This window comes from Rattus norvegicus, chromosome 4, assembly GCF_021556685.1.
Source record: "Rattus norvegicus strain SHRSP/BbbUtx chromosome 4, alternate assembly SHRSP_T2T, whole genome shotgun sequence".
NCBI classification, from domain to species: domain Eukaryota; kingdom Metazoa; phylum Chordata; class Mammalia; order Rodentia; family Muridae; genus Rattus; species Rattus norvegicus.
This window is the reverse complement of record NC_141537.1, coordinates 124,957,307-124,977,607: the sequence shown is the minus strand read 5'-3', so window position 1 is coordinate 124,977,607 and position 20,301 is coordinate 124,957,307. Positions and strand designations below refer to the sequence as shown.

At 51.8% G+C, this 20,301-nt stretch overlaps 1 protein-coding gene across 2 annotated transcripts in view; it reads right to left on the bottom strand.

Moving 5' to 3' along the window:
* Positions 1 to 20,301, bottom strand: part of Fbln2 (fibulin 2) — a 59,188-nt gene that overhangs the window by 29,880 nt on the left and 9,007 nt on the right. For both annotated transcript variants that reach the window (NM_001100490.1, XM_087656210.1), the window contains 1 exon segment: positions 8,135 to 9,426. In NM_001100490.1, the coding sequence (NP_001093960.1) occupies positions 8,135 to 9,410 (1,276 nt within the window). In that variant the 5' untranslated portion in view covers positions 9,411 to 9,426.

The window sequence follows — 20,301 nt, the reverse complement described above, 5'->3', positions numbered from 1 at the left end:
CTGTGTGTGTGTGTGTGTGTGTGTGTGTGTGTGTGTACGTGCATGTGCATTGGTGATGCTATCTCTATGTATGACAACACTATTGCTACCTTGACATCAAAGCTGCAGTGACTGTGCACACAATGCATTCTGAGGGGTGGGCCTCCTAACATTCCTTTGTGGAAGTGAGGCCTGAGCCTTGCCCATTCCCCAAGGATGTGCCAGCAGTTTAACACTTGCTGCTGGGACACACACCCTGTTAAGCTGTTGATGTTCTTGTAACCCCAACTAAACCCAAGGTAGACTTGGGTGGAATCATTCAGTCTGTTGTAGTCTTAACTTGGCATGAACATTTGTTCATGCCCCACCCCCAGGAACTGTTAACACAAATGTAAGTGTATGTGCACTCATGTGTCTCCATGAGTATCAAATGGGTCTCCACTGGATGGTAACAGCTCCACAAACAGTGCTAGCTGCCCACCATGGGTTAAATGAGGAAAAAACCTGCATCCCACGGTCAAGACATCCCACTAGGCTCCACTTCTTAAAGGTTCCACCTCTCATAGCACTGAGCTGGGACCAAATCTCTCCATGTGAGGTTCAGCAACAGATCTAAACCGTCGGGTGCCCCAACTTCAAACTCCCACTGGTCACGTGGCCTCTCTCCAGGTGTCCACACCTCACACCATGAGCAGCCAGCTCATAGCCAGTATAGATCAGGAAGTGTGCTGCTATGCCCATACCTGGGAAGTGGCACAAGAGGGCCCCTTATCCCTTGCCAAATGTGCCTACATGACTATCCTCCCCAAAGCCTGCTGCCTTCTCCTCTTTCTTCCAAACCAGCCTTCAACCCTGTTCATTTCTGTTCATTGCTCAGCAGGGAGGTGGCCTGGAGGGGCGAAACCTGGAATGTTGGTGACACAAAACCTGGAATGTCGGTGATGTGCTGGTCTGACTGCGTCTGCTCCTTAAGTCAGAGCTGATGCTCTAGTGAACTGCCACCAATCCCTAAACTACAGGATTCTATTTGTTCCCTCAGACCCAATCAGGCCCTTCATGAAACTGCTTCCCAAGGGCTTTTTTTTGTTGTTGTTGTTGTTTTTGCTTAGCTGGAAAGGGTCATCCCAGGGAAGGAAGCACTGGCTAGGGTCAGGACTCCTGGTTCCACCTCACAACACGCACAGCAGCAAGACTGGGCCCACTGCATGCTTTCTTGGTGCTTTAAACTGTTTGAATGAACTGCCAATATTTACATGTTGGGAGCTTCCAGATGAAATCCCAGATCCCAGGCTTCTGAAGAAAACCCAGAGCAATCATGCTTAGCTTTTCCAGCCCAAGAAGCAACAGACCTGGAAGTTTCCGTACAATGAGATCTGACTCCCACTAGCACAGCATCTCTACTGCCTCCCGGTCAGGAACCTCCCAGTCAGGAGCCTTGCTAAGGTCTGCAGACCCCTAGCACTGAGCCACAGTTGATCCCATCCCAGCAGGGTAAGCCCTCACCTCTGCTCCCAGTGACCCTAAGGTACCCAACACCATGTCAGTGAATGAATGGAGAAGACGAGGGATAGGGGCTGAAAGCAAACTGGAGACCCATCTCCAACTCAGTGACTCTCTAAGCATGAGTGGACAGTCAGACTCTGTGCTCAGCTTCCCGCACTTTACCACATGCACCCCCTAGAATCTGGATTTCTGGATCCTCGACTGCATCTGTAAAGTCACCCAGGTCTGCCACAGTCTGCCAGTGATGTACCAGCCCTGCTCTTCCCAGTGCTGCCAGTGCCCTTTAACAGTTCCAGAGCCTCCATCTGGACAATAGGGGCACATTTGCTTGCACAGTATATCTGGGCACTCAGAAAGGTGGCAAACAGGGCAAGGAAGTGCCAGGGCAAAAAGGCCAAGTGGGTAGTCAGCACATTTCTCTATTTCATTAGCCTTGGGACCTTGGACAGTTCCCTTAACCTCTCTAGGTCTCATTCACCCATTTATAAAATGGGTATAAAGAGAGCCAACCCCCGAGAATGCCCCCTAAAATGAATAGTTTTATGTATAGCCACTATATTATAGTTCCAGTAGCTGACACAGAATCTTCCCTCCTGCCCTTGCTAATGGAATGTCACCTCGCAGCCACTGTAGGTAGAAAGGACTGGAGGTTGGGCATCTGCACACAGTTGCCAACATGATGCCAGGGGAGTACAGTGAGGGACAGGCAGGGAGAGCACTCAGCTGAAAGGGAAGCACAGAATAAGAAGGATCAGGCAGGGAGGAGCACTCAGCTGCACATCTGGAAACAGCTGGAATGACAAACACACGGGTAGGGCAGGAAGTGTTTAGCTAAACACCCCAGCACAACCCCAGCAGGCCTGGCCCTTAGCTCTGTAGCCAGAGGAACAGGCTTCTGACCAGCAGCAACGGACACAGATGTGTTCAAACAAAAGCACAAACCCATCTTTCTTGTACTCCAAGAGCATAGCAACCCTGCTGCAGGGAACACACCACACAGCTCTTGGCAGCCACTCTGAGCTGGCCGTTGTATCGGTAGCCCTAATAGGACTTCCTACATCTTCCAGATACAGAACTGAGGCTCAGAGAGGGTGAGTCCCTTGCCTGAGGTCACACAGCCAGGAGAAGCAAGAGCTGCAATCCACTCTCTGAGAGTCAAACTGAGCTCTTTCTCAGTGTAATGCAGCACCAAGCTGGGAAGCATTAAGTAGTCATGGGGGTAATGGGTCTTAATCAATGCTGCCTTCCAGAGGCAGATGAAGGAGGCAGTAAGGCCACTGTAAACCCTTCTTACAGGGCAGCCTAGTGATTTTCCTGAAGAAAAAATCAGTGAGAGAGAGCAGAGTTACCCAAGCTGGGGAGACTCTAGCAGGACTAGAGGGTAAGAGCTCAGTGCATACTCTGCCCTTGTGGGGATCATGAGGAAAACACTTTTGTTGTGGGGAGAAAATATGATGGGGGCCCCTGAAGCCCCTCCCACAGGGCTGAGGGCTGACACTTAGGTCTAGGGAGACTCTTCACCCAATCTCCCACCGTTGCTCATCCCTCAAGGTCTGTCAAGGACTGTGAAGCACCTCTCATCGGGTCCCTGGACCTGGCCAGCCTCCTGACAGGGCTGGCTATGGACAGCAACAAAAGCAGCGGTGCTCTGTGTCTGCACACAAGGGCCACCTTGAACTTCTCAGCTGTGGGTTAGGATAGGCTGGAGCAAACCAATCAAGCATGAGAAACCGTGCAGCACAACCAGTCAATGTGGGTCAAAGACAAGGCAACAGGGAGCAGGGACAAGACAATAGAGCAGAGACGAGACCACGGGGATCAAAAACAAGACCAGGCAGAGCAGAAACAAGACCATGTAGAGAGGAGACAAGACTAGGTGGGGCAAGCAGAGAGGACATTTGTGAAGAATACCAGAGAACCAGCAGTGCTAAGGCTTGGGAGAGTGGCAGAGAGGCAACCCCACAGCCCTGGGGCTGGCTCGTGGCCTGGAAACCCTGGTAGAGAGGTTTCTGAGTTTTCTAGACCGTTTGGAATCCACACTTCCAATGGGGAAGAAGGGAGGTGAGTAGCAGCCAGAGGCTGTGAATGCTGGGGCAGGACATGGTGTCTCTACCACGATGGGAATATCCTGGAATTAGATTTAAATGATTCTTACATAACTGGGAAAGTATTAAAAGTCACTGAACTATGCCTTCAAATAATGGGGACTTCATGGTTGTGAATAAGATCTCAATGAATCTGCTTTTGAAGAAACAAAATTTAATGAAACCTGGTCCTGGTGGAGAGACAGCCCTAGGAGACACCATGGGGACATCCCAGTTATGGAAATGACAGAAACTTTAGAGAAACTTTGATCCCCATGTCTTGATCCCTCAGACATGGTGGGGTGCACCTGTACTGGGTAGTTTGCACTGTCAACCTGACAAAAACCTAGAGTCACCTGGGAAGAGAGAATTTCAGCTGATCAGACTGACCTGAGGCCACATCAGCCCTCTGTGGGCAGCACCATCCCTAGGAAGGTGGGTCTGGTCTACATAAGAAAGCTACCTGAGCATGTGTCCGAGTTTGACCACAGACAGTGTTCCTTTGTGGTTTCTGCATATGTTCCTGCCCTGACTTCCCACAGTAAGGCACTGTGATCTGGAAGTATAAGCAAAATAAACCCTCCTTCCCTCTCCAAGGTGTTTTTGATCTTACCACAGAGAGCATTTGGATAATACCTATAATCCCAGAACTTGGGAAACTGAGACAGGAGAATGGCAAAGTTTAGAACCAGACTGGGTTACAGAGTAAAAGTCTGTCTCAAAGCAAAGCAAACAAATTAAAGAAACCCAACAAAGGCCCAGCCCTGGCTTCAGACTCTCACTGTAGGGACAACTGTAAAATAGAACCAGTGCCTACAGGGAGGATAGAGTCTAGGAAACCCAGATGAGCTACCTGTGAGTCCTCCATGGGATCTAGAGCCACAGGGAGGCAGGGTCTACCTGCCACCATCTCTGCTATGACCCCTAGAAAAGCCCTCTGACCTGGGATGACAGTTCCCAGTCTATAGACGGAATATCCTCATGCTGTCTTCCTGAGATGTCTCCTCATGCTTCAAACAGGGTCTCAGAGTAACAGGCCCGAGTCCAATTACAACCACTGCCAGCAACACCAAAGCTGAGACAGAGGGTCAGCAGCCACCAGTCTGTCCAGTGGGAAGGACAGCCTCTCCTTGCCTGCCCAGGAGCTGACCTATGGTGTGTGGGCCCAGCATGGCCATTCTTGCCTATCAGTCAACAAGGCCAAGCAGAAGTAGATCTGCTGACATCCTGAATGTCTTCTCATTTCCAGTATCTGCAATCCATGGTGATCACAAGGATGTTTGGTAGAAACGCTGACAGGTAGACCAATGAAGGCAAGGATGTCAGGTCAGCAAAACAGAGGTGGGGCACCAGGATGCTGCCCAATCATCCCTCAGGATCCTCAGGGCACTGGATCCAAGAAACCCCAGCAAGGCCCACAAATATCAGGTGCTCCAGTCCCATTCATGGGCCCACCTGGACTCTACACAGCCATTGTATGCTCTAAATCATCTCTAGACTACAGTAACATATAAGACCACAGTAACATAACTATGCAGTGTGAACATCACGTTGTTGTTTAGGCATAAGGACCAAACTATATGGTCCATACAGTTCCAGTCCTTTTCTCAATGTCTTGTATCCAAAATTGAGATCCTCTCTGTCTCCAAGGCTCGGACAGGAAGCTCAGCACATTCCCTGGAGCTGGTAAGCTCCAGTCAGGGCCTTGCTGAGAACAGGAGAGGCTACAGAAGCTGGAGAAGCCCCAGACTGCCACCTCATCCCCAGGCCCCCCTCACTGAAGCCTTCACACCCATGACTACTGATCCTGGGACAGCAACCAGGACTCCTAGAGCTCTCCCAGGGCAGAGATGTGGATTTTGCTCAGCACTTTTTTTTCCAGCATCTCAGAAGCTGGGTCACAGGACAGAGCAATGCAGACTTCAAGATGACCCCGATTCTGCCATTTCCTAGACCCCGTGCCCATGAGCCAGAAGGCAGAGCTCTCTGGAACCCTCTGGACTTTGGTGGGGATGAAAGGGTTTAATAATCACTGAGTGCTCAGAAGATGGTGCCTATGACAGAGAGAAGCTGGCATCTGAACTTGAGCACCCCTGTATAGACAGACATCTGCCCTGCAGAGAGAGACACCCAAGGAAGGGACTCCTTTCTGCTTGGCTTTCTCTTCAAGGTCAGGGCCACCTCCTGTTTCTGTGTCTTCCTCTGCTATACCAGCACAGCAGAGACAGCACCCTCCCAAAGTCTCTTGAATGACAGCAGAAACAGACGTCAGAGCCCTTCTCCCCGGCCCAGAGAGGCAAGCATGTGGCTTCCATTTAGGCCACATCTGGACATGCTCAGAGGCAGGGACAGCCCAGCTGAGGCAATGGGGATCCCTGGTACAATTCTGACTCCCAGGACTGCAGGGTCCCCACCCTTTGGGCCTGGATGATGGATGGAAGCCACCTTCTCCAGGCCCCAGGGCTGCCATGGCAACTGGGCTGGGGTCATTTCTGGCCTGCCTCTCAGTAAGCCCAGAGGGTCTTATAGGGCAAAGCTTTCTCTCCAGCCCCTCCCCCACCCATGTCCCCCAAACTCCTGTCTGAGAGCAGCCTGAAGACCCTAGTTCCAGACTCCACTTTCCTCAAACACTTGGAAGGCCATCAAGAGCCCCACCCCCATAAGGCCTGCTGTCACCCACCCTCACCAGCTGCATGCCCTGCAGGCTGCACCTTTATCTGTTTAATGCACTCCTCTCTTCTAGGCCCCTGAAGGAATGGCTGAGTCTGCCTTGTTCTCTAGCTCAGCCCCTGGCATAGTCAGGGCCCCACAAATGCCTGATTACAGCGAGAGCTGTGGCTGAAGAACAGATGGAAATAAAATCAGTACCATATCTCATTATCCTCGGTGAGCGCTCAGCTCATGCCAACCACGGCCGCAAACGAGCTCACTGCAGCCTCAAAGCAGGATGCCTACAATGTCTGCAGATGGAGAAACTGAGGTATAAAGGGCCAAGACATTTGGCCATGGTATGGAGTCAGCAGCACATGAAGTGCTAGCCATGGTGAGCTCAACCAAAGGCTAAGTGAGAGGACAGTAGCTGAGAACCCTCTCCAGTTGTGGCTGCAATGCCAGCCTGGCCCTGTTCACTATAGCTTTCCTGGCCTTTGCATAAGCTGGGTCCCCACTAGGATGGCCCTGAAATTGATGAAGATATTCCAGGCCTAGCTTCCACCAGCCTTCATCAACACCATAGCCTGAGCACAGCAGAGAAAAGCAGTCACAAAGATTCCCCAGGTGAACAAGGCTGGTCCCAGGTCCCACAGAGCCAAGGCTATTCTGGAAACCCAGAGGCTGTAGGCCAGGAGCACTAGCGCGCGCGCGCACACACACACACACACACACACACACACGCACACACGCATGCACTCCATTAGACCCTCCCTGCTTCAGGGCTAAGTGAGGAACAACTGGAACCCCAGTCCCAGTCGCAGGCCTCTCCTACAGCCACGCCTCTCCAGCAGTGGGCAGGGAGTCACCGGAAGGAAAGCAGGCTAGAAGCAGAGGTACTGGTATGGACCACAGGAGCCAACTGGTGTGAAGAAGAATGAGGAAGAGAGGGGGTAGACGGGGTCTCCCACCAGTTCTGTCATGCATCATCCAACATTTATAGAGCACCAACTGTGTGCGAGAGGTGCTGGAGCCCTTGGGGTCAGCACGAAATCTGGTGTGTGTAATGCTAAATATCAGAAAACAATAACCAAGGACCCAAGTAATTCCGTCTATGATGTAAGCTGTGACAGAGATCAAAGCTGCAAGAAGGAAGGAAGGTCGCAGGGGTGACCTGGCACAGAGCAAAGCACCAAGTCATCGGACACCTCCAAGAGCATCTCAGGCAAAAGCTGTGGCAAGTGCAAAGGCCCCTGGGACAGAGGCTGCCTGGCCAAGAACCCAGTGGCCTGGGCTGACTGTGGGAGCATGAGGGTCCAGGAGAGGAAGTGAGGAAGCCACTGAGTGGATGAGAAGGACATGTGGTCGCCACAGGGACCTTAGCTTCCACTTTGTATAAGGTGCGAGCCACTGAAGTAGCATTGAGGAGAGAGGAGTGAGGTTTTAACCAGACTCCTGCTAGAAGGAGCAGCAGAGTTAGAACTACAGCAGAACAAGTCTCTGCTGCCACCCCACAGCTGGGCCTCTGGGCTTTCATGGGCAGTTGGTCATTGTGATCTGCAGAGCCCCGTGATTACTGCTAAGACACCCTTGGACTGCAATAGACAGGATTGGGCTATATTCTCATGAAGAAAACCTTCTGTGCCTTCAGCCAGAGCCCACCAGGGGCCCTGGACCTCCTAGAACAAGGACCTCTCTGTGCCTCTGTCTCAGACCTATGAGAGGGCAGCTGCTGAGACCTCCCCTGGCCCACGCCACTCTGTTTTAGGCCTGCAAGAGAGCAGCCGTGGGAACCTCTATCAACTCGTAACACTTTGTCTCCAGCCTGAGAGATGGCAGCTGTGAAGAGCCCATAGGATAGCCGGCGACAGTTCCTTCCAGGTTCAACGGCCCTGCAGGAACACGGGAAGGGGTCTTACCATCAGGATCACCTCTGGGGACAGAATGTACTGAGTTGGGGTCTGTGTCTTCTTCTGCTCGGGATCGAGGTAGCAACTGCGGACGCTGGGGTATTTCTTCAGGCGTCTCTGGAGAGGGTGAGACCTGGGCTCGGTCAGGTGGCAGTGTAGATAGAGTGGGCTGACTGCTGGACTTCAGTGCATCCTCTGAAGAGCTGTCAGTGGCCAGAGACGGACTGAGACCAGCCAGGCCTGACTTAGGCAGAGGTGCAGCACCCTCCTGTGTGACACTTCGAGAAGTGGCCTGGGCCTCAGGAATGAGGTTTTCCTCAGGCCCTGCCTTGGCTTCAGCCTCCTTCTCCTGGACAGGGAGACCAGGTCTGGCTGGGGATGTTGTGGGCAAGCTGTCCAGCCTTCCGGGACTACCTGCTACTGGCGGTTCGGTGGCTAGTATCTCCTCCACTTCTTCCTCCTCTTCCTCATCAATGTCCAATGTCACTCTCCTGGCTTTGGCCTGCACAGGTGCTGGAGGACCCAGGGCAGCAGCTGCCGTGGGTCTGGGGAGGGCAACTGGCCAGGGGGTTACTCGGATGGAGGATGGTGGCAGATTTCCACCTCCCAGAGCAGCTGGGGGGCCTTCTGCACCTGCCTGGACCTCGTTCACAATGGCCACAGTAGCTTCTGCCTCAGCCACCTCCTGGTCATAGCTGTAAGGGTCTTCATATTGCCTCTCAGAGTCACCTTCCTCAGCATCTGAGAAGTTACCATGGCAACCAGGAAGCTGGTAGCAAATGAGCTCACCACCAGCGTCGGGACAGTGGCAGGCCCGGCAGGATGAGAGGTGGACAGTGTGGCCAGCAGCGTACTTACGGCCACTGTGGACACAGCCCACCTGACCGCACTGCGGGCAGCTGTCAGCTACTACCACAGCCTCAATGCAGTTGGGTGGTAGCTCAGGGCACAGCATAAACTGGCAGCTGATCTTACCACCACCCGGTGGGCAGGAGCACTCGGTGCTGCCAAAGTCCACAAAGTAGGACTGGCCGGAGGGTACACGGCCATCCACAAAACCTCCCTGTACACAGTCGTAGTACTGGTAGCCCTCACAGGCACAGCCCTGCTGCACACAGGTAGCACAGCAGGCTCCTGGCTCCAACGCCTCCTCAATGCAGTTCTCCAGCGGTGGACACTCGGCCCCTGTGCAGTCCTGCCACGGGACGCCCATGCTTGGGCTCAGAGTCAGAGCTGTGACCAGAGCCAATGCCAGCCACACTCCTGCAGATTCCTGGAGCAGCATCGTGTCTCAAGAGGCCCTAGGAGAGAGAGGAAGCCTGTCACACACAAGGACACACACAGAGAGACAAGGTGCATGCCCCGACATTGCTGCACACAGCACACAGCCATCTCCACCTCTAGGCATGCCCTCGGAGTCCACACTCATGCATCCCTCAGCCCTGTTCTCTCTCTCTCACACACACCCAGACAGACACATACAGGGAAGACACGGGAACAGGAGGGTGTGTCACTCAGGTGCTGAGGCAATGTGGCTTCACATCTGTGTGCTCGGGGTGACTTGAGCCTTCTCAGTCATCTAGCCTACAGTCTCACACACTGAGTACACATGAGGGCTTGCTCACTCCGTCTATCACTGTGGCCTCTCCCTGTGCACTCACCCAGATATACTAACGGGTCACCCTGCATGCACGCATGCATGCACACATGCACACATGCACACATGCACGCACGCTCCCAAGTCCATGTCTGCACTTGGTTGCCAGAACAGTTTTCCTCCTCCAGACACTTGACTGCTAGTCAGGGGGTGAAGTGGAGGGTACTGGGTAGGAACAGACCCCCCTGTAGCAGGGTGGCACAGACGTCCAACTTTATGTATCCTGCACCCCCAGCCCTCAGACTCCAGAGCTCAAGATCATCTATCCCATGAGACCCTGGGACTTCAAGGTCAACCTGGGATGCTCCTGCCACCTCCTCTTAGCATCTTACTGTCTCTGTCCTGTCCATTGCCAAGGCGAGTCCTCACTGCTCTGCTGCTCCATGCAACACCTCCCACATCCCCTGCCTGGTGCCCCGCTTGTCCATCTCCCCGTCATGCCTCCCTGCCTCCCTGGGACACCAGAGTGGTCTAGGAGCCTTCCATAGATACGGCCTGTCTGGCTTCCAGAAGCCTCTCATTCCATGCTCTCCTCAAAGTCCTCAACCACTCAAATACCATCCTCCCTCCTGCAAAAGTTACAGGTCCCCACAGTCAGGGAGTGACTCAGCACCAGGGTAGGCCCTGGACAGCACAATCCCCCTGAAATCACAAACGGGGGCTCTCACACCATCAGTTCTTTCTGATGGTACCTGTTCAGTGTGTGTTTGTGTGTGTGTGTGTGTGTGTGTGTGTGTGCATATGTGCACATCTGGGGGGACACCCATGTGTGCACACGTGTATATGTGTAAGCATGACGGTTGCACATGTGTGTGATTACAAAGGACAACCTCAGATTTTATCCTCAGAAATGCTGTCAGTGTGGCCTGAGCCCTGAAGGCAGCAATGGAATAGTGCCAAGCTGGTCCCTACCAGCTGGAGGCACCAGGAATCTGTGCTAGGCACATCCAGAGACTGGGATTTGTCAGCTAGTAAGATGGGCCTCCTGGCTGACCTCCTCTGGGGCAAGTGGACCGTGCCACCAGACAGCAGGACTGGTAAGGTTGAGCAGCTCAAACCCCGGGGACTCTCAGAATTGAGAACAGCAGGCATGGAGCCAGGTCTCAGACAAACTACCTGATCTGCCACACGTAACCAGGACACCCCACTGAGAAGACCATGATAATTGGTCACATAGCATAAAAACCTGGAGTTCTCCATGCTATGAGGTATCTTCCTGAGTATTCCTTTCCACAAAAGATATTTAATCCGTGATTTACCCTTAGTAAGGTGTCTGCATTTACATCCTCCATCAAATAAAAGTTTGGATGAGCAAGGACCGTCTCCAACATCAAGGATCATGGCGGGGGTGGGGGTGTTCATTGTAAAGAGCCACACCTAAATCTCCTGGAGGCTTTCTCTCTCCTACCACTAAGAACCAAAGCAGATTTGGCCCCCATCCCAGGCTCAGCCAAGCCCTTCCTGCCTAGCAGGTAGACCCCCTGCCGGGAAGCTCAGACCACAGACACCCTCACCCCCACCCCTGGTCCCAACTCCCGGCAGTACCCCAGCAGCATCTGGGCACACAGGCGACTGAACCAGAACATCCAACTCAGCCTCTGTTCTTTCTCATCTGAGGAAAGACAGCCTGAGACCCCTACTAGGGACTGTGTTGTGCCTCCCTGAGCAGCTTGCTGGTGGCACTCAGGCACCCCACCAGCAAGGTAGACAGGAAGCCTGGTAAACTCCCAGAGCTGATGGTCCCCAGGGTAGGTGCTATGCACCCATCTGTGTCAGAGAGAAATTGGGAAGGGTCAGGTTGTGAAGCCTGCTATCTCAGGGGGCCAGGGAAGGTTTCTGAAGGTTTCAGGGGGTGGCATCTGACTGAGGCTTGCTGGAGGCAAAGTGCTACAGGTTCTGGACTGCAAGTCCACAGGCTAAAGGCAGGAGCAGCGGGAAGCAGATGAGGAACTTAGATGGGAGGGGGAGCCTTGGGGGTGCCTGGAAACAGGCAAGTTGGGAAAGAGTGGCAAAAGCAGGCCAGGATTCTGCTGCTGAGGGACATGTGGGGTGCCAGCAGCCCAGGGGCCTGACAACTGTGTGGATGCTCTGGTGAGTGCAGCACAGAGCAGGACAGAGCAGGAAGTGTGGAATGGCAGAGAGAACAACAAAGACTGAGGGGGGGATGGGAGGTGCAGGGTCAGGGTGGAGGGCTGCGACTGTGAAGATTGAGTCCAAGGAGTCTGTGAACAGACAGGATTTAGTCAGGCAGGGAAAGGAGCAAGGGTCCTGGAGCCAAGAAGACATATGGAGGTCCACAGATATACTGGGGGACCTGAGGGACTGGGCCAGGCAGGATTTGGGATGTCAGGAAGCACACATCCCATAAAAATAACACAGGAGGAAGGAGCCTGTGCCCATGCCACCTACAGAATCTGAAGGATCTTTGGTGTCCTGAGGGCTCATCCCAACTAAGTCCTGAACCCCCCCCCAAAAAAAACAGAGGTCAGAGGAGGAAGGGAAAGGGAGAGCCAAGCAGCCTCCACAAAACTCCAGTGAACTCCGGGGCCTTCACACGCCTTCTCAGCTGGCTCTTACCTCATGGATGAATGCTCCAGAGTAAGGTCTCAACCATACATAGCTGGGGTGTCCCAGTTTCCCTGTGAGCCCCACCCTCCAGAGGTGAAGTGCACATAGGACTTATGCTGGAACAGCATCCTGTGAGGACAGCTCCATCCAGTGTACCCTGGCGCCTCCATGCTACATGGCACCATATGTAGCTGGCACACGCTCCACACCCAGGGAGCACCGGGCTGGTCTGTGGGATGATGGTACCACTGTGCGAGGTGAGTCACTGTCTGGCTGTCTACCCTGAGCTGTGCTGCTCTGCACCAGGAAAACTGGACTCGGCTGCAACCCCATCTTGGTTCTCCAACTTTCTGTCCTGTCAGAGGGAGGAACAGAGAGGCTGGGTGTGTCCACTCCTTACCTTTTCCCCTCCTTCTCTCAGGGATATTATAGCAGTGGTTCTTTCTCCATGGCCACAACTCCTGCTCCCCAACTCTCCCTCCTCCTTCATAGCTATTGTTGGTTCCTCTTGGCTGCCCCTTGTCCTCCAGACCCAAGTGGCCACAGCTCCATTTTTGTCCTGCCTGCAGCCTAAGAGCTACACCCCTTGATGTACCCCACAACATGGAAAGCAGGGACCCAGGGTACCTTCAAAATGAACCGCAAAGTGGGAAGGGAAGGAAAAAGAACAGAAACACAGTCACTGCGGCAGGCCAACATGTACAAAGCAAACGTGTTCCTGAGACAGAAAGACACATGTTCGGAGAGCTGGGGGTTGGGCCAGCCTTACATGATTCCCAAGCTCAAGGGCCTCAGTTTGATCCCCAGGTCCCATCTAAGAATCTGGGTGCAGCCACACATGCCTGTGACCCCAGCACTGGGGACCAAGAGACAGAAGCATCCCTGGGGCTTTCTGGTCAGCCATCCCAGCTGAATCAGTGAGCTCCAGGTTCAGTAGGAAACTGTGACTCAAAAAGTAACGTGGAGAGAGAAAAAGGAAGACACTGTCACTGACCTCTGACCTCCATACACATGCACACTTACAAATGTGTAAATACATATACTATATACACACATTTTTTAAATTTTTAGACAACACATGCCTTGACTTCACCATGCACAGGGCCTTATGGGTAGGGCCCCACTCAGCAAAGTTCTCTCTTCAGTGATACCCAATAGAGACACTCTCCACACCCTTCTCACACAGGCCCCTGGGTGAGAAGGATGCTGAAGAGAAACAGGTCTCTGACATACCAGTCACTAGTGTTCCCAGACATTGATTAGACTTCTGCTGGTCTCTGTAACTGGGCACAACTCCTCCTCAAGTCCTCACTGTTCCCTGACCCTCTACAAACCACAGTCCTCCAGTGAAGTGATTGACAAGTGCCTATTAACCTATGCCCTTGAGCTTTGGAATCATGTACAAGCTGTTGTCTGAGCTGGCAAGGACATTGAAAAGTCAGAGGGTTCCCAAGAGGACACACTATTCCTACCATTGTAAAAGTGGGATCTGCCCCCAATGAGAGCAATGGCCGATCTATGGCAGTCCCCAGCAATCCCCTTATTCTCTGGGAAAGCATCTCTGCATCCGCAGGGGGTGCTTGAGACCTCAAACATCTCCATGTTTGTTGTGACTGCATGTTATGACTTAACAGAAGCACTTTCAGCAGCAAGCAACCTTCCTCCTTTATTGCAATCGTCACTCCTGTCCCTTCAACAAGCACCCCATCTGGTTGGCATATCGACTACCACTGTCAGCTCCTGTTTCAACACTTCTGTGCTTTGGGACTATGATTAAGTGACATGGGACCCCTTAAAGACAAGCTCCATAACAATGCCACAGCCTATTCAGTGACTATGGAGAGGGTAGTGAACACTGTGTGGATCCGCTGGACAGAATGGCTCAGGTCCCAGGCTGGAGGGCACTAGATGACATCACTTGCCCCAAGAATTCACACCATTTCTAACCTGTGACGTTCATTGCTGAGATTTTCTACTTTATATTTTGGACCAAGGCTGGCTGCAGATAATCAGACTATGGGAGTTGAAACTGTCACCAAGGGAGCATTTCTGCATGTGACTTGGGTTATACAGTAAGCTGAGTCCTTTGCTTCTCCAGTTCTGATAACTTCTGATTCTGACAAGACAAGGCCTGCTAGAACTAGGATATAAAAACCCAGAGCCTGCAGTCCTGCTGGCATTTCAAACAGCAATGCACACTAGTCTAGGGTAAGTACACCCCTTGCGATATTTAGGACATATTTGCTGTGTATCTGAAATCCTGTTTTAACTGGTAGCCTGCACTGGATGAAAACCTCAGCCTGGTGCTGTATGCCTGAAAACTTCCCAAGCATTAGGAGGGAATCTCCTTTAAATGATAGGCGGCTACAGAAAACCCTGGGGCTTGCAAACAGCTGGGCTGACAGCTGGGAAATAAACCTGCAAACCCCTTTCGTTGGCTAGTCAGAACAAGAGGAATCAGTTTGACTAGGCCAGGGGGCCACCCCCAAGGCTGCCAGACCCATCCCCACATCCATCCAGAGGACAACAAGCCAGCAGCAAGCCCATTTGTGCACAGTTCCACCCATGGGACCCTGTATTATGACACCAAACTGTCCACACTCTCTCTGCTGCTCTGGTTGAACTTAGCCTTGCTATCTCTCTGTGAGATCTGAGAGCTCCAATCTTGACTCCATAAAGACTTGGGCTTCTCCTTTGTTTGCAATACAATCTGCCATGTAGTCCCAGATAGCCTGAAACTCACTGTGTAGACCACGATAGCCTTAAACTTCAGGGTCATTCTTCCTCTGTTTTGCCTTCTGTACCCTCTCCTAAGTGGGCCACTATGTCTAGCCTCTAGTCACCCTCAATGTGTCAGCCTCTTCAAATTCAACCAAGAGCCTACAGTTCCTCAAGACCCTCAATGGTGAGAAATGTGTCCTGAGTTCCCATTGGTCTCGGGTCTGGAATATGGAGGCGTATGCACTGCGTGCCTCGGCAGGCCATAGCTCCTGGGTAACCAGGGTCCCAGCTTCAGTGCAGCACCATGCTATCAACGGATCCTGAAGGGTACAGGCGCCAGAGCTCAGCCCTCACCCTACCAAAGACCAGGAAGAGCTATGCTAAGGTGAGGAGACAGCTTCCAGTCAAGAGCAAGCAGCTGGAGAAGCTACAGGTGTGAGTCATCGGTGACCAACACTTGAACACTTGATAACTGAGGAGACAACAGGTGAAGAGAACTGGAGCCATGCATAACTGTGTCTAGTGCACACACAGGCACATAAAGAGACAAAAGCAAACACATGCCCTGCACAGACCCACACATACAAAGACATACAGAACACATACATACACACAGACAAACACACAGTCAGACACACATACAAAGAGAGAGAGAGAGAAATATGCACAGACATACAAGTGCACCCACAGAAAGACAAAGACACACACACACACACACACACACACACACACACACACACCAGAGAGGGAGGGGAAGGGACTTGGTTCCAAAATTGTCCATAACTTACTTTAAATGCACAGATTATCCTGGGGTCACCTAAGGCCCAGAAGGATAAGACCATGTCTTTGAGAACTAATCCCAAATGCCCACACTCACCACTGCATGTGCTCACTGACAGAGAGGCCAGCAAAGACAAACCGTTTATCCTGTCAGTGGAATAACAGCCTCGGCAAGGATACTCTGGCACAGGCCCCCATGTAGATGCCCCTTGAGGACATGATGTCCAGTGACAAGCTGGTCAAAATGGACACTCACTAAAAAGTCAGCTTACAAAACTACATAGAGCAAATGGACTCAGACAGAATACAGAATGGCGGGTGCCAGGACACACAGAGGGAGCTCGTATTGAATGGCCAGAGTTTCTGTTCAGGATTAAAGGGTCTAGAGACAGAAATGGTGACATAACAGTGTGGCTGCTCTTAGTGACACTGAGCCACACACTCAAAAATGATTAAAAAAAAAAGCCAAAAGAGAGTGGCTAATTCACAGACAGGGGACAGGGAAGACCTGACAGGAAGCAGCCACTGCTCCCGAAGCCTGACTTTAGTAGTAAGCTTCCTGGCAGCCGGTGCCAAAAGGGAAATTAGAGGGTGACCCGGCACTCCTCGTCTGATAAGAGGAAGTCATTAGTTCACTGAGAAAATAAGCTTGTTCTTGGCACAAGCCATTAGTCCGGAGCTTCGAGGTTCATACTCAGTGCCAGATATCAGGCTGCGAGGGCCTGGGTGTGGTTATTTCATTTAACTATATTCGCTGATGAGAGCCACAATCGGAAAGGGAAGTTAAGGGATATGAGCTCAGACCTGAGTGGCAATAGGAGCCCAAGTCCTTCAGTCCAGCAAGCACCTCTCCACCTCATTCTCATCAGCCCTGTCCAGATGCCGAGATGGGACAGTGGGCAAGAACAACATAAGTCCTCCTGCTAGGGCATAACTGTCATCCTAGCACTTTGGAAACTGTGACACAGGATCATGAGTTCAAGGTTAGCCTGGGCTACATAGCTGGACTACTACTACCAACAATAACAACCAGAAAGCAAACAAACAAATATAGAAAGAATGTGCACGAGATAGATAGAGAGAGGGGGGGGGGGCTCGGACTTGTATGGGACCAATTGCCTAAAGTAGATGAAAAAAGCAGGAAAGAAATCAGTAAGACAATTGGGGCATTGTGACAGAGAACTAGACACCCTTGGTAAAAGAGGACAAAGGAGCTGAGGAGGTAACATTTCAACTGAAACCCAGCCCTTCCCCCAAAAAAGTGCATCCATCCAAAGGTCTGGGGCATGGCAATGGGCAGAAGAAATAAATGCATGTGCAAAGGCCCTGGGTCATGAATCAGTCTGAATCACTGTGGGTAACTGCAAGAGAGATGACAGGAGATGAGAAGTGGACAACGAGAAAGTAGGTGGTCAGGGGGCAAGGGAGAAGCGGTACGAATGACCTTAGTCACACACGTCTGGTATACAAGGAGCTGGGCAGAGCACAGGGCACACACTCTTTTTACATAAGGTCACTGGGTAACAACATGCTTGGAATTCAAAGAGAAGCTGCACACATCCCCTTCCAAGATCTGAGGACAACCCCAATCCTAGAAAGCAGGAAATCTAGAAAAACCCAGTCTGTCAAGTGGGTATGTCCAGCCTCCAGCCTACAGGCCATATGATTCCCGCAGATCTGTGAATGTAGCCCACACAACTGTAGGTGACAATGGTAAAAGGCTGGACACCCTTTTTATAGGATGCCATGCCTCCCCGTGGCCGAGTCTCCTGGAGGAAAGACCCACAGAGCCACTGTGTCTTCCAGGGATAGCCTCTTGATTCATGATGGCGGTACCACCGAGGGTCTGCTCTCCTGCTCTACCCGAACAACACCGAAGCACATTCTGCACATGTGCTTTTCCCCCTAAGATGCTTTACACAAGAAATAACCAAGTCATTCAGAAAAAGGCAACAAAAGAGGGCAGGGTGCTGGGGAATGGACAGTTGGGAAGGCACAGGAGACACACAGTCCAACTGTCCTCAAGTCTGCCTTCTCTCTAAAGCTCTACTTCCTTCTTTTCCTGTGACCCAAAGTCACACAACACAGTATGGTGTGATTGGTCACAGACCAAGCCTGACTGTGCTTGGAAGGAGTCAGCAGGGACTCGGGGAAGAGTCTGGGGTCCTCTGGAGCACAGAACTTGAGCAAAGGGGTAGGCCAGGAAGTATTGTGGAAGCTGAAGACGGTGAGTGAAATGTTATGAGACACCCAACCCACAATACCCTGGGAAGAGAAGGAGGGACATGCTGGGTCCAAATGCAAGTCGTGGATTAAGTGATGCCCCAGAGTCAGGCATGGCGGCATATACATATGGTCCGAGCTATTTGAGAGGCTGAGGCAGAAGAAATGCTGGAGCTCAGGTGTTTGGGGCCAGCCTGGGCTACAAAATAATAAGTTAAGTCTTTTTTTTTAAAGGCAAAAACTGGATAAGCTTGCTTGGCTCCACGTGAGATTTAGGGTGCCAGGCAGCTCCTCACCCACTCTCCAGCCCCTGGGCTTTCCTTCAAAGGGGTGAGCTCATGAGAATGATGGAAAAACAAACTCTCATTGGAACAGCCAGGCTTCACCCTCCCTTTCCACTCCTCCCTAAGAAAGAAAAGAGTAAAAGTCTGCCAAGTGTCGGGTGAGGTCTGACCCTTGGATTCATAGGCATGAACTGCTAATCTCATAACCAGGACAAGAGGTGAAAAATTATACAGCTTAATGCCCAGCACCCTTCATTAACCTTCCAGAAAAGAAAATGTTGCTTTTGGCTTGGGGGTGCTCCAGCCATGCCTTCCCCTGTTACTAAACCCTACAAAGCGGAAGCAGTCCCAGGGTGGAGCAGTGAGAAGAGCTTGCCCGGGCCAAGACTGATCTCAGCATTCCTACCTGGGGCTCCATCCAGCCTACAACTGTGCACCCTTGACCTCCCTGTAGCTAGCTCCAAGTCCCGCCTGCCTGGGCTGCCTCCACTGATCCCACTCAGTGCGCTCTGTCAACACTGAAGCTCTGTGGGGCACAAAGGATGGATGTGACTATCAGCACACCCCTTTGTAAGAACAGCCCCCTAGATTACCCTCTGGGGCCCACTGCATTCAACTCAGCACTTCCCACGCAACAGTGCTCAGTGGTGGACACCAAGTCAATCAGAGCCTACAGGACCCAGCTCAGGGGAGACAGGGAGAACAACCAGTGTCCATCTTCCTGTATGAGGAATCAAGAATCCCTGAAGTCATCCTGTCCTCAGAAGGAAACTGAAGACACTGCAGCCAGTTCAGCTGGAAGGAAGAAAGGAAGAGAGGGAGGGAGGGAGAGAGGGAGGGAAGAAGGAAGAGAGGGAGGGAAGGAGGGAGGAATAGAGGGAGGGAAGGAGAGAGGGGGAAAGAGAGGGAGGGAAGGAGGGAGGAATAGAGGGAGGGAAGGAGAGAGGGGGAAAGAGAGGGAGGGAAGGAGGGAGGGAGGGAGGAAGGAGAGAGAAACAGAACAAGGCACACCCACAGCTGCACCCAAAGCTAATTGAAAAGCCAAACCTTGCAATGAGCTAACCCAAGCTAACTCCAACCGGTCTATCACTGGCTCACTTGTAAGTCTTAATAGACATACAGGCATATTCTGGGGAGACAGGGACTTGTCCTGGCCTCCCAGCTGACGTGAAAACTCCAAGAACCACCCTCCAAGCTTTTTCCTTATTGCGAGCCACCCATCTTACCCAAGCTGCCTCCCTCTGGAGCCCTCCAAAGAACTGATTCCTATCAAACCAGAAGACTCTTCCTGGTTCCCAAACCCTCCTCTTATCATTTCTCCAATCTGAGATGCGTTTCCTCTGAAGTTGTAGCCCCTAGTCCCATTCCATGCTTAAAGCCAAACTCAAATGGGTAGGAAGTGGCTAAAGGGGTAGTTAGTAGATAGTAGTGGATGGATAGATGGATGGATGGATGGGTAGATGGACAGATGGATGGACTTATGGATTCGTGGATGGATGCATGCATAGACAGATGCATGGATAGATGCATGGTTGGATGGATGGATGATAGATAGATAGATAGATAGATAGATAGATAGATAGATAGATAGATAGATAGGGAAGTGGGTGAGAGGATGTGGAGGTGGGTAGATGGATGAATGCATAGGTGGATGAAAAAGCTATATACAGGTAGTCGGTAGGTGAATTAGATGTGGGAGTATATGGATATATGGGAGGGTTATTGGGTCGTGGGTAAATGGATAAGAGGATGAGAGGACATGTTGATAGTGAGTGGATGAGTCAACAGATGGTTTGGTGGGGAGTTGAGTGTGTGTGGATAGGTGAGTGGCTAGTTAGCTGAGAGGATCAGAAGAAGGATATATGGGTGGAAAATGTGAGTTAATAGATGGATCCCCAAAAAGGTGGATAAGAAAATGGATACTAGTGAGCATGGGGATCTGA